At 42.3% G+C, this 14,425-nt stretch overlaps 1 protein-coding gene across 3 annotated transcripts; it reads right to left on the reverse strand.

Annotated features, from left to right (window-relative positions):
* Window positions 1–5,360: 5,360 nt before the first annotated feature.
* On the reverse strand, window positions 5,361–14,226 carry LOC5520274 (anoctamin-4). Of its 3 annotated transcripts, none has more exons than XM_032365178.2 (11): window positions 13,797–14,226; window positions 12,437–12,481; window positions 10,780–11,170; window positions 10,542–10,705; window positions 9,930–10,185; window positions 9,444–9,614; window positions 8,509–8,849; window positions 7,954–8,162; window positions 7,400–7,524; window positions 6,535–6,940; window positions 5,361–6,128 (listed from the first exon to the last, which is right to left on the reverse strand). In XM_032365178.2, exons 1-11 carry the CDS (start codon window positions 14,100–14,102, stop codon window positions 5,873–5,875), a joined length of 2,670 nt encoding a protein of 889 aa, XP_032221069.1. In that variant the 5' UTR covers window positions 14,103–14,226; the 3' UTR covers window positions 5,361–5,872. The 3 variants fall into 3 exon arrangements, with proteins under 3 accessions (XP_032221069.1, XP_032221068.1, XP_001640112.2); XM_032365177.2 differs by having other exon boundaries at window positions 12,437–12,484; window positions 13,797–14,225; XM_001640062.3 differs by lacking the exon at window positions 12,437–12,481 and having other exon boundaries at window positions 13,797–14,224.
* Between the last annotated feature and the right edge of the window lie 199 nt (window positions 14,227–14,425).

Here is a 14,425-nt window from a genome sequence, read left to right on the forward strand (position 1 = left end):
AAGCATAAATTCAAAGGAGATTAGAGGGTTCAGTGAAAGGGAGGATATAAGAATGATACTGCGAAAGGATGGCAGATAATAAGCTAACCCTCCTTCTTTCCTTGCGATTTGATTCTAGCAATTCGAGAATTTGCAAACAACCGTTATTTCTATATAGCCTTTTAAGGCACTTAAGTGTCAAATGTGTGACAAATACAGTTTAATCCATGTATTTAGTTGAGGATAACTCTTTATTATTGTGCACCCACAGATGTTGATGGTGGTTGCTTGTTCAACAAATTGAATTATCATAGTAAACTAGAACTATCAGTCGTGTGTCGTGGTAACATCACAAGGCCAGTTTACAAGAGGGGATTGCTCGGATAGCAAATACCATTTGAGTGTCACGCTGTACCGTCTTTAGATTACCTATCTATAGATGACCCAAATCGCCGTTGTGTTTGTACAAGGGCGATGACCACATGCATACAGGCTCCTCGTATCCCCTTGGTAACCATATGTTAGAGTAAGCCTGGGAACCAGCTCAAGGTGAAGCAAGTAAAGTATTGACAACTGCATATGACGGGCAACTCCTGTCAAGACAGGGATCGGTAACATAACATGACCTGTACAAAGACCGACCAAGAGTAGATAGAAAATCAAAACGGCTTGAAGAACAGGGTGGTAAAGAGTATTTCCGTAATTGGCCCTAAATTAAATTTGATACTATCCGTAGGTTTTGGTGCTATTTGTAAAACGATTCTGTACTAATCATCTAATCGTAAAGGGCTCTTTAATATTTGTAAAGGGTAAGGGTTTTATTCGTTAAAAGATCGATAGTATACGTAAAGGGTTTGATAATATTCTAAAGAGGTTCGATACTATTCGTAAAGAGTTCGGTACTATTCGTAAAAAGTTTCGGTCATTTTCAAGGAGGTTGGTGATCAGGACAGTTTCCTTGTCTATTGAGAGTTCCTTTCAGTGAATTACTAATCGCGAATGGTCAGAATTGCTTTCAGGTGTAATGGGGTCGGCTCAAATATGAAGGACGGGTAGAATTACCGGAATCATTCGGAAACGGTCAGCCCCGGACCATTCCGGAATGGTCCGTAAATTACCGAGAGGTCACGGATCACGCATGCCATGCTGACGAGTCCTAATAAGGACGAAACAGCTGTCCATGGTTGCCGAACTGCACGGGTAATAGACTGTGCTAGCGTCCCGCCTTGGCCCGACTGGTGCCAATGTGTGTATGCTAGTGTGCTTCTAAAGTCCACATTTATGTATACATACTCGCAAGGATAGTTTGGCTATCCGACGGAGTTTTAGGCTAGCAAAGGTCGCATGCGTGATCCGCACAATTGGCATCACGCTAGCCCGGTCGCAGCTCTAGATCCCACATGGATCTGAGCTGTGGTTTAAAGCACTTCGTTCGAGTCGAAGTCGCTCTGCAGTTATTTTGCCGATGAAGTTTAACTGAGGCAAACCGGCTATGCCATGCTGACGAGTCCTAATAAGGACGAAACAGCTGTCCATGGTTGCCGAACTGCACGGGTAAAAGACTGTGCTAGCGTCCCGTCTTGGCCCAGCTGGTGCCAATGTGTGTATGCTAGTGTGCTTCTAAAGTCCACATTTAGAAATTTTGGAGGGGGGGGGGGGGGGGCACGATACAGAAAACATTTAGAAAATATTGGAGGGGCACGATACAGAAAACATTTAGAAAATATTGGGGGGGGGGGCACGATACAGAAAACATTTAGAAAATATTGGGGGGGGACGATACAGAAAACATTTAGAAAATATTGGAAGGGGGGGCACGATACAGAAAACATTTAGAAAATATTGGAGGGGCACGATACAGAAAACATTTAGAAAATATTGGGGGGGGCACGATACAGAAAACATTTAGAAAATATTGGGGGGGGACGATACAGAAAACATTTAGAAAATATTGGGGGGGGGCACGATACAGAAAACATTTAGAAAATATTGGGGGGGGGGGGGCACGATACAGAAAACATTTAGAAAATATTGGAGGGGGGGCACGATACAGAAAACATTTAGAAAATATTGGGGGGGGGCACGATACAGAAAACATTTAGAAAATATTGGGGGGGGGGACGATACAGAAAACATTTAGAAAATATTGGGGGGGGCACGATACAGAAAACATTTAGAAAATATTGGAGGGGCACGATACAGAAAACATTTAGAAAATATTGGAGGGGGGGGGGCACGATACAGAAAACATTTAGAAAATATTGGAGGGGCACGATACAGAAAACATTTAGAAAATATTGGGGGGGCACGATACAGAAACATTTAGAAAATATTGAAGGGGCACGATACAGAAAACATTTAGAAAATATTGGAGGGGGGGGGGCACGATACAGAAAACATTTAGAAAATATTGGGGGGGGGACGATACAGAAAACATTTAGAAAATATTGGGGGGGGCACGATACAGAAAACATTTAGAAAATATTGGAGGGGCACGATACAGAAAACATTTAGAAAATATTGGAGGGGGGGGGGCACGATACAGAAAACATTTAGAAAATATTGAAGGGGCACGATACAGAAAACATTTAGAAAATATTGGGGGGGCACGATACAGAAACATTTAGAAAATATTGGAGGGGCACGATACAGAAAACATTTAGAAAATATTGGGGGGGGGCACGATACAGAAAACATTTAGAAAATATTGGGGGGGGGACGATACAGAAAACATTTAGAAAATATTGGGGGGGGCACGATACAGAAAACATTTAGAAAATATTGGGGGGGGGGGCACGATACAGAAAACATTTAGAAAAGATTAGGGGGGGGGACGATACAGAAAACATTTAGAAAATATTGGGGGGGGGGGCACGATACAGAAAACATTTAGAAAATATTTGGGGGGGGGGGGGCACGATACAGAAAACATTTAAAAAATATTGAAGGGGCACGATACAGAAAACATTTAGAAAATATTGGGGGGGGGGGGCACGATACAGAAAACATTTAGAAAATATTGGGGGGGCACGATACAGAAAACATTTAGAAAATATTGGGGGGGGGCACGATACAGAAAACATTTTGAAAACATTGGAGGGGCACAATACAGAAAACATTTAGAAAATATTGGAGGGGCACGATATAGAAAACATTTAGAAAAGATTAGGGGGGGCACGATACAGAAAACATTTAGAAAACATTGGAGGGGCACGATACAGAAAACATTTAGAAAATATTGGAGGGGCACAATACAGAAAACATTTAGAAAGGTTAGGGGGGGCACGATGCAGAAAACATTTAGAAAATATTGGAGGGGCACGATACAGAAAACATTTAGAAAAGATTAGGGGGGGCACGATACAGAAAACATTTAGAAAACATTGGAGGGGCACGATACAGAAAACATTTAGAAAATATTGGAGGGGCACGATACAGAAAACATTTAGAAAAGATTAGGGGGGGGCACGATACAGAAAACATTTAGAAAACATTGGAGGGGAACGATACAGAAAACGTTTAGAAAATATTGGAGGGGCACAATACAGAAAACATTTAGAAAAGATTAGGGGGGGGCACGATACAGAAAACATTTAGAAAATATTGGAGGGGCAAGATACAGAAAACATTTAGAAAAGATTAGGGGAGGGCACGATACAGAAAACATTTAGAAAAGATTAGGGGGGGGCACAATACAGAAAACATTTAGAAAAGATTAGGGGGGGGCACGATACAGAAAACATTTAGAAAATATTGGAGGGGCACGATATAGAAAACATTTAGAAAAGATTAGGGGGGGCACGATACAGAAAACATTTAGAAAACATTGGAGGGGCACGATACAGAAAACATTTAGAAAATATTGGAGGGGCACAATACAGAAAACATTTAGAAAGGTTAGGGGGGGCACGATGCAGAAAACATTTAGAAAATATTGGAGGGGCACGATACAGAAAACATTTAGAAAAGATTAGGGGGGGCACGATACAGAAAACATTTAGAAAACATTGGAGGGGCACGATACAGAAAACATTTAGAAAATATTGGAGGGGCACGATACAGAAAACATTTAGAAAAGATTAGGGGGGGGCACGATACAGAAAACATTTAGAAAACATTGGAGGGGAACGATACAGAAAACGTTTAGAAAATATTGGAGGGGCACAATACAGAAAACATTTAGAAAAGATTAGGGGGGGGCACGATACAGAAAACATTTAGAAAATATTGGAGGGGCAAGATACAGAAAACATTTAGAAAAGATTAGGGGAGGGCACGATACAGAAAACATTTAGAAAAGATTAGGGGGGGGCACAATACAGAAAACATTTAGAAAAGATTAGGGGGGGGCACGATACAGAAAACATTTAGAAAAGATAAGGGGGGAACGGGCCCCAGTGCCCCACCCCTGCTACGGCTCTGTACGTGAAATCGTAACCTTTAGTGTATCTTACAGAAAACATTTAGAAAATATTGGGGGGGGCACGATACAGAAAACATTTAGAAAATATTGGAGGGGCACGATACAGAAAACATTTTGAAAATATTGGGGGGGGGGCACGATACAGAAAACATTTAGAAAACATTGGAGGGGCACAATACAGAAAACATTTAGAAAATATTGGAGGGGCACGATACAGAAAACATTTAGAAAAGATTAGGGGGGGGGCACGATACAGAAAACATTTAGAAAACATTGGAGGGGCACGATACAGAAAACATTTAGAAAATATTGGAGGGGCACAATACAGAAAACATTTAGAAAAGATTAGGGGGGGGCACGATTCACAAAACATTTAGAAAATATTGGAGGGGCACGATACAGAAAACATTTAGAAAAGATTAGGGGGGGGGCACGGTACAGAAAACATTTAGAAAACATTGGAGGGGCACAATACAGAAAACATTTAGAAAATATTGGAGGGGCACAATACAGAAAACATTTAGAAAAGATTAGGGGGGGCACGATACAGAAAACATTCAGAAAATATTGGAGGGGCACAATACAGAAAACATTTAGAAAATATTGGAGGGGCACAATACAGAAAACATTTAGAAATGATTAGGGGGGGGCACGATACAGAAAACATTTAGAAAATATTGGAGGGGCAAGATACAGAAAACATTTAGAAAAGATTAGGGGGGGCACGATACAGAAAACATTCAGAAAATATTGGAGGGGCACAATACAGAAAACATTTAGAAAAGATTAGGGGGGGCACGATACAGAAAACATTTAGAAAAGATAAGGGGGGAACGGGCCCCAGTGCCCCACCCCTGCTACGGCTCTGTACGTAACAATCGTAACCTTTAGTGTATCTTTAGTGATTGGGCAATGGTGCTTTTATTCGAACAAACCGTTGAACGGTTGAAAGCATGGGGAGAGTTTAAAACACGACTTTAATTCGTATTTGATATTACAAAAATATAAAGTAAACTAGTAGCTAAAATTGCATTTATAGTCTAAAATGTCTAAAACAACAGACCACCAGGCTTTATGTCTTTCTTTGGAGTAAATATTTACAAGTAACGAACGATACGAGCACGACCAATTGCCCAACTGCCTTAAGCTATTCGAGCATATGCCGAGTGCTTACGATACAAGTACGTTATTCATCTGTTTATTCGGTGTTCAAATCATTGTTCTTTGAATGGAAACAGTGTATGAGAAAATGTTAATGTTGCGTGGTGGGTAAAACTCAAAGTGTCCCTTCATATAACTTAATTGTGGTCTGCTGTTCTTCGTTTCTACAGAGGCGTGGAAATGAGCTCAAATATGTCAATGTCGACAGCTCTCGGGTCGAAGGGTCCTACAGCCTCCCTACAGCATTTTGCTCTTGTCCCTGGCTTGGAGTATATTAGATGCTTGGCTAAGTACTGCTATCTCCAGTTCTCAAAGCATCTCGCTCTTGTCATAGTTATCCGTGAGTGCTGGCTTGGAGTATATCAGCTGCTTGGCTAAGTACTGCTCTCTTTTGATCTTCAGGTCTAGTGTCTTTGTCCTGTCCGGAATCAACCACGCGAGGAACTGCGTAAACGCGTACACGGTGTATTGGAACACAAACACGAAAGCGAGGCGGCCTGCGATCACGTGCCAGTACTGCTTGTTGAACTTGAAGGGCGCCGTGTTGGAGTGATAACCGGGATACCTATGGACACAAGACAAATCAAGTTATTATTGCAAAATAGGCCTTTCCAAAAAATATGCAACTTATATAGTAAATTATGTAGATCATGTAGATTTTACACTAGGTACTTCTAACTATAATAGTTTTGAGGAATAAATCATTATTCCTCCCAGAGTAGGAAAAAGCGGCTGACTTTCCGCACAATAATAAGGCAATATAAAGTTTAAAGAGAATGCGTGAAAATTAATTCAGCCCGAAAATCCTGCAAATGACATTGCATGCTTATTTTCTGGTTGACAGGGTGTAGAGAATTCGTTAGAGGATCATTTCTTCCTACAATCACCCGAGATCTCAATTCTTATTACCCAAAACATTAGCCAGATTTATGAGAAACATAAAATTGATCACGTTAAGAGGCTTATCATACCTGCATGTTGTGACGGTATAGTTGATACTCTGAAGTGGGTTTTCAGGCTCAGTACCAGGTTCCAAGTACGCCACCTCGAACACAGCCAGACTATTATTAAGGTATCCCTCCAGGCTCCCTCCGCTATCTCTATCCGGGGCATACTTGAGCCTATACAAGAGCCTGGGTACGAAGTCTGACGTAAAAGACAATACGAATGCATTGACGAGAACCGACAGCTTTGTCAGACCCTCAAGAATTCGTGACCAGGCTCCGATATCCTCAGCGCGGGCGGCATCAGGTCGGCGGAACTGGCGGACGAAGTTGATGGCATCGACCCGGATCTCCACGATCGAGTTGAGCAGAGAGAAGAGTGGGGCGAGCGGAAAGGCGGCAACGAACATCGTCACGAAGCCATACTGAAGTACTGAAACGAAATGATAGTGTTTAGGATCTGAAGTCTTAGATGTGTGTGGGAATAGCAACAAGATTTTTAAGTTTCTATTGATATGTCGAAGGTTTAATGCTCTAAATGCGAAACAAAGGCGCGTTCAAAATAACCCTAAAAACAACTAGGATGTGATCTCGGCGCATACACAGGGAGTGCAAGGGAACCATCCCCCCCCTGCGGCCGTCAAAAGTGCTCAATCTCTTATCGAAGGACTGTCAAATACTATCCTTTCACCTTATGATATATGTGACTGAGCACCCCCCCCCTTCAGCCAATCCTGGGTACGTGACCCTAGAGTTTGTGTCATTACTTTTTTGTAAAGGAAAAAGAGGGTAAAAGAGAAATGGGAATAAAATGCAGGAACAGCGATGATAAAAAGAGTGTGTGGAGAAATTGGAGCACGATGCTGAACAAAAATTGAGTCTCAGTTCTTACCAACTTCGAGGTATTCCCAGAACATATTGTGTTCACCAAGAGAGTTCAGATCAAAATCCTGTTGATACTGAGGTAGCTGTTTGTCTTTGGGCTCCTTGCGACGCTTCATCCATTCCATTAACGCCCTACAAACAAGACAATCACCATTTTAAAATTGCATTTAGTCAAAAGTGTAATGAAATCCGTTTTAATGTGAAATGTGAACCCGTCCTTACGTGTAATGTGAGTCCGTTGTTACGTGTAATGTGTGTCCGTTTCACTTGTATTGTTAGTAAGTTCTTACGTGTAACGGGGTCCGTTGTTACGTGTAATGTGGGTCCGTTGTTACGTGTAAGGTGGGTCCGTTGTTACGTGTAATGTGGGTCCGTTGTTACGTGTAATGTGGGTCCGTTGTTACGTGTAATGTGGGTCCGTTGTTACGTGTAATGTGGGTCCGTTGTTACGTGTAATGAGGGTCCGTTGTTACGTTTAATGAGGGTCCGTTGTTACGTGTAATGTTAGTAAGTCCTATCGCGTCATGTTAGCCCGTCTTCACGTGATAAATCAGTACTTACGGTATGGCGATCTCGGTGATGTTTCCAATGATCTGCTGCCCCACCATGATAATGATGAGCTGAATGCACAGCTCCAGGAAGCAGCCCTGCTCGCTACATCCGTCCAGTCGGTACTTGCCGGCGATTCGCTTGTACCTGCCTGGTGTACCGATAACCAGTCCGGACTTGAAGAAAGCGATGTAGAAAATGGACGCGTACGTGTTCACGAACTGCGAAATGAGTAGTTTCATAAGTGGTATACACTGATAGTCGTAGGCCCGAATATCCCCCGAGATGTCACGAGTGTCTCTCGACCTTGTCCCGAATATCTCCTAAGTTATGCCGAATGCCTCTCGACTTAATCCCAATTATCTCCCGAGTTGTATCGACTGTCTCTCGACCTTGTCTCGATTATCTTCTAAGTTATGCCGAGAGCCTCTCTACTTAATCCCGGATATCTCCCGAGTTGTATCGAGTGTCTCTCGACCTTATCTCCAATATCTCCCGATTAATGCCGAGTGCATCCAAACTTAATCCCGAATATCTCCCGAGTTATGCCGAGTGCCTCTCGCTTACCTGGAATAAGTACATCTTATATGTAAAGCTGTCTTCATAGTCCGTCCTTGTCCTCGGATTCTCCCAGTTCGTCAGCTTCACCGCGAGCCACGAATAAACAAACTTCAGGATGTTGATGCAGATCAAATTGATGATGGCAGCGGTTATGGAGGTGACAGTACGCGCGCGCATACGGATGGTAAGAATCTCGCTACCACTGAGCGAGGCGAAGACCGCGGCTCGGTAGATGACGACACCGACTACAGCGGCGATGACGAGGAGACACATCATGACAATGATGCTCCCCGTGGTGCCGTAACGCTGATACAGGGTGCGCTTAGGGACGTAAGGCTCCTGCAAACCTGAAACGGGATTTGGAAACCGGTCAAACTGGTTATGCAAACAGGGTGCGCTTAGGGGCATAAGGCTCCTGCAAACCTGAAACGGGATTTGAAAACCGGTCAAACTAGTTATGCGAACAAGGTGCTCTTAGTGACTAAAGGACCCTGCAACGAAATTTGGAAACCGGTCAAACCAATTATGCGAGCAGGGTGCGCTTACTAATGGAAGGCCGCTGCAAATCTAAAACAAAATTTGGAAACCGGATATTCAAACAGGGCTTGCAAGGGGCCTGAGACAATAACTGAGAAAAGGAATCAGTTCAAACCGGTTATACAAATGTGTGCAAAAAGAAAGAGTCAGCACTTAGGAGAGGCTTGCTAGTCGAACCAACCTTAGAAAAATATTAGATTTAAACACGACCTTCCGGCTCGAAGTCCTTATCCATTTGAGAAAACAAAGGAATAGAGCCAGGTTTTTCAACCTCTCTAAAAGATTATCTGACCTGACCCGGATTAAACCCGGGTCCCCTGGCTTGAGTGGCAAGGCCCGTGTCACTGAGCCATCGCGCCACGTAGGAATGCAGGCACTCTAAGATATGATTAAAAAGCCCTCACCTGTGACAGGGTTCTTCTTGAGTCTCGGCGCGGTCGCCGCGAACTCAGGTCTGATAGTTTCTTCTTCCTCAAAGTCTGAAACGTGCCATTTGTTGGCAAGAGACGCCTGGCGACGTTTCCACAGTTCAAGGAACAGCGTAGCCCAGATTGAACTAACGACAGCAAGCGCCACTAGAGAGAGGAATGGGAAAATTTGAGTCTCTGTTAACTGACATTTTGTTATTCTAGCTAAGGGCAAAGTTTAAGAAAGCACCAATTGCATCACTTTTGATGCATCAAGATATTATCATGGTAATGATGATGATGATGGTGGTGGTGATGATGATGTAGATGATGATGAAGATGACGATGAAGCTGTGATGATGGTGGTGGCGATCAAAATGATGGTGATGGTGACGGTGATTAACAATAACAAAAAAAAGAAAAATGTTGTCGGTTGCCGCCAGACTTAAGAATAATAATAATAAAAATTTAGTCTACCCCTACCCGTGAGGCTGTTGTCGAAGAAGTGCGTGACATACGCGTATGCACACGTGGTCTTGGCCAAGTCCCAATAGGAGCACTGCTTGTCACACAACGGGCACATGATCCACCTGCCTTCGTTTTTCGAGTCGCACACGTCACGTACTGGCGGACTCATCGTGGCGTCCACGATACCGTATATGAAGACGACGAGACCCGCGATGGCAAGGGGGACCAGCATTCCCGTGTAGAACCCAAGCCACGCAAAATACAGGCCGATCTGGGGGGGAGAAGGGATCGGTTAGGGGTTTAGCATGTATAGGACCCAGGCCACGCGAAATACAGGCCGATCTGGGGGGAGAAGGGAGGGGTTAGGGGTAAAGCATGTATAGGACCCAGGCCACGCGAAATACAGGCCGATCTGGGGGGAGAAGGGAGGGGTTAGGGGAACAGCATGTATAGGACCCAAGCAACTAGAAATACAGACCGATCTGGGAGTGATGACCGAAAATAAACAATTTAAAAACGATAACTATTATATGCCGTATAGAGAGAGGAAAACGGGACCTCTCGAAAACAACGACGAGATGCAGAAAAGGAATCTGTGAAATATTTCCCTAGCAGTGTTGGGCTTACCTCTGTCCCGAAGTAACTCTTAATGGCGTCGTACGGCTGATACTTGAAGCAGCGACCGAAACTGGCCCAGTCCCTTCTGAGTCTTTGCCGGTCGTTAGAGATGGTCTCTCCTTCCTTGACCTCGTCATCTCCGTCATGCAGAGGGTAATTACCGATATACGCACCTAGTGGACAATGGCATAGAGTAAAATAATTCAAGGCATTTTATGAAGGAATATTCCCTTAATGAAGCAGGTACCTTCATACAACAGCTGTTTGAGGCCCAAGCCTTTCGGGCCCTCCGCGAACCTGGTAGCGTACACAAGCCGCTGAATGACAAGGTGTCTGTCGGTTGTCGAGAACATCTTATGCTGCTCACGCGCGAAGTGGAACTTCGCCAAATTCTTCATAGTGAAAGTTGCCATGAAATAGCTAGGCTTTTCCTCAGGGATCGCGGGCTCTTTTATGGCCATCGGATCCATTGCGCGCATGCTTTCAACGCGATCTCGGCCCAGTTTTTTCTCCATCCAAGTCATGCAGTCGATGTCGTTCTCTTGAAGAGCGGTTTTAAGATTCATTTCTTCCGCCATGTGTGCCAGAACCAGCCATGGAACGTGAAGTTTGACAAAATGGCGAGTCCGTTTGTTATCCTGGAGAAGAAAAATATCGGAATGAATAAAAAAACAACGTTTTGTTAATAATTAAATTAAGTTTATATTATGTAGCAGTGTTAGTAGTTGAAACACACCAATTGCATACACATCTAGTTTTAAAATACACGAAAAAAAAGAACAACACGTGAAAAGAACAAGGCGAGTTGGCCTTACGGGTCAACCATTATACCCTGGGTGAAGTGGTGGACTTTTTTTGTTGAACAGGATTCCTTTTTTTCACGGTAATTTGCGTGGATATTTTTTTTTTTATTTAGTGGGTATATTTTTCTTTTAACTAAACGGTGCAGAATATTTTGTCCCAAAAAGACCCCTCCTTTCCCCCCATGCACATGCACGGGACGGGGAGGGGAGGGATGGGGGGAGTAAGCATCATGTTAGACAGCCTTAGCTTATCCAAAACAGCTCTAATGTGTGTGTATTACTTTCTTCTATTTCATGATTGTTAGAACGTTATTTGGACAGTTAGATAAGCGTTAGCTTATTGGAAAAAAAAATTTAATGTGTTGTATTACCATTCTTCTATTTCATGATTTTTAGAACGTTAGTTAGATAAGACTTAAAGATAAAGATGTCATTTATGATTACTTAACGATAAAGATGTCATTTATGATAATAATTTCAAGCGTTTGCTTTGGAATAAGAAAAATATTGTCATATATAGGGGTTAATATTATAAGAACATGATTAAAATTTTATAAAGTTTGTATTATCTTCTTGTAAAATCATGCAAACGCTTAAAAGGAACATTTAATACTAACATCTTCATGCTCTGTTGTTTTTAGTCACTTCTGGTATTATTATTATTCTTGTAGAAAATCGCAGAATTTACACGAAAGCATTAAAACGGTAGTACTAAAATAGTTGGATTTTCTTATGTATATTGTTTGTTTTGACCCATTAAAGGATATCAATCAAAAACTCCTTTGTTATTGCTCTTATAATTGAAAATACAACAGTTTATTCGCAAGAAAACTTCAAAAATAACAATCTACGAGTAAAGTCTGTTACGTTATTGACGATATTTGAATGAAAATATCTTCGTTATTTGCTTATGGCGGCGTGATTGGCCATATTTAGTCTCATCGCAACTAAAAGTTCACTGCAGGAGTCCACCATTTTCCACAACCCAAAATACATAACAACATGTTATTTTAATGTATTCATTGATTTTAAGAATCTTTTATTTTAAAATAAAAAATTAGGTCATGCATGCTATATTTTTAAAGAATCGTTTATACTAACATCATCTTCATCGCTTGGTTTATTTGAGCTTCGTTTATCCTTCTTCTGCTGGTAGAGACAAGGCAGGTATTTATTACGTCCAGTTAAATCATTTCTTAACTTTTAGTCATGATACGATCGTCAGGGCTGTGGCGACATGACGGAAAAACATGACATGACGCTTCAAATAAGCCCATTTCACATCGAATAAGGCGGAGAATTTCTCTGGTACTTAGTAACTCATAGCAAACAAAATATCAAGTGCGACTTTTTTTAAATTGATGCGACTTTTTGTAAAGTGTAATTGAAATTTGAGCTTTTCGTCCCTGAACTGATACACAGGGCAATGATGATCAAGGAAAAATTATCTTAAAAAGCCAAAATCTGGTTAAGTGCACTTCGGCTTCACGTTATTTGTGTTTTGAAAATCAGTCCGTAATACAAGGAACCTATAGCCATTGTAAGATATTGTGTCTTCTCTCTCTATCTGGAATTGCGCGTTTTCCAGGCTTTTCCGTCATGTCGGCTGTGGCTGGTATAGGGCAGGGTGTGCAGTCATCTCAGTAGAGCCCTCCCCCCCCCCCCCCACCCCCTCTCAGTAGAGCCAAGATTTGACAAAGAACACATGTGAAACAAGTGGTGCCAGCTTCCTCCCCTCCCCTCCCCTCCCGTGGAAATTTGTATTATCGCTGATGCAAGGGCCGTAGCCCGGGGAGGGGCACTGGGGGCATGTGCCCCCCCCCCCCCTAAATATTTTTAAAATCATAAAGGGAATGACCAGTAGGGGCGTGGCTTTGCCTCCCCCCAAATATTTTCTTAATGTTTTGGTATTGTGCCCCCCCTAATCTTAAAGGGCTGCTACGGCTCTGTGATGACATGATATTGTCAATTAGTCGTTGCTGTTGTTGTTTTGGTTTTGCTGTTGTGATAATAACATGACATTTCTAACGATAACTAAAACTATAAACTATATCGTCCCAGGTCTCTCTCAACCAATTTAGAAACAGGGTACCCAACCTGCTGATTATATGAAAACAAAGATTAGCCGGGAAAATTAGACTACTTATTTTAGAAATTGCACTAAAGTCTTACGACTGTTGAGTAAAGGTTGTCGTGCTTTATTAATCAGTAAACATTTTTTAGGAATGTTGGGGGGTAGAATGGTTTAAGAGACCATTGCAATTCAACCGAATCGACTCAAGTTTATAATTATCCAAAAACGCCTATAAAAATATATTTGCTGAGGCTTGACAGGCGGCAGACAGGCAAGCGGAACAAGGGGATCGTAATATAATACGCTATGCTTGTAGTACTGTTTCAATAGGTAAATTAAATGCGCGGTTTAAACGGGAGTTGAGATCAGTTAACAAGTTGTACTAACCTGGGCTGAGATTGATTCATCTCTCTCGATCAAAACACCCTTCTCTTCCAACGCTTTCTCGAAATCTTCTCGCTTCTTCGCCAGGTCTGCAGCCTTCGCCTTAGAGTCCTCATTTTTGCTTTCCTCCTCTTCACACCTCTCAAAAACAAGAACGTAATCGATTTTATATCCACCGTTGTTAAATGTTAGTCCTTCTTGCTTCCTTTCCTTGCCGTTAGCATTATTTCCCGGACTTCCCGCTTCCATTTCGAGTAAGATCTCGTCGTCCTTCGCTCCTTTAGGTGTGTACGAAACTGCTTTCGCCATTTTGCAGAAGTTTGCAAAGCGAAAGCCAGAGAATAACCGCTAGTACTGAAAACAAAAATTTTCTAGAAACAATTGGGTGTGTTTTATGTAGTTAACGATAGACAATAGTATGCAAATGTCTGGCTTGTATACCGCGGGGACAATGGTATGCGTGCATACTAAGTAGATTCTAGAGTGAATATAGTTTAGTACTCGGCCCGGTAGCCCTAGGGAAACAATACCTGCTCATTTCAAGTAGAAATCATCGTACTTATGGTCCTCTTGTGTGCTACCAACAAAACTTCCAGGCTGTCGTTAAGGGGTAAAAATTGTCCTGCATTCAT

This window comes from Nematostella vectensis, chromosome 12 (assembly GCF_932526225.1).
Source record: "Nematostella vectensis chromosome 12, jaNemVect1.1, whole genome shotgun sequence".
Lineage (NCBI taxonomy): Eukaryota > Metazoa > Cnidaria > Anthozoa > Actiniaria > Edwardsiidae > Nematostella > Nematostella vectensis.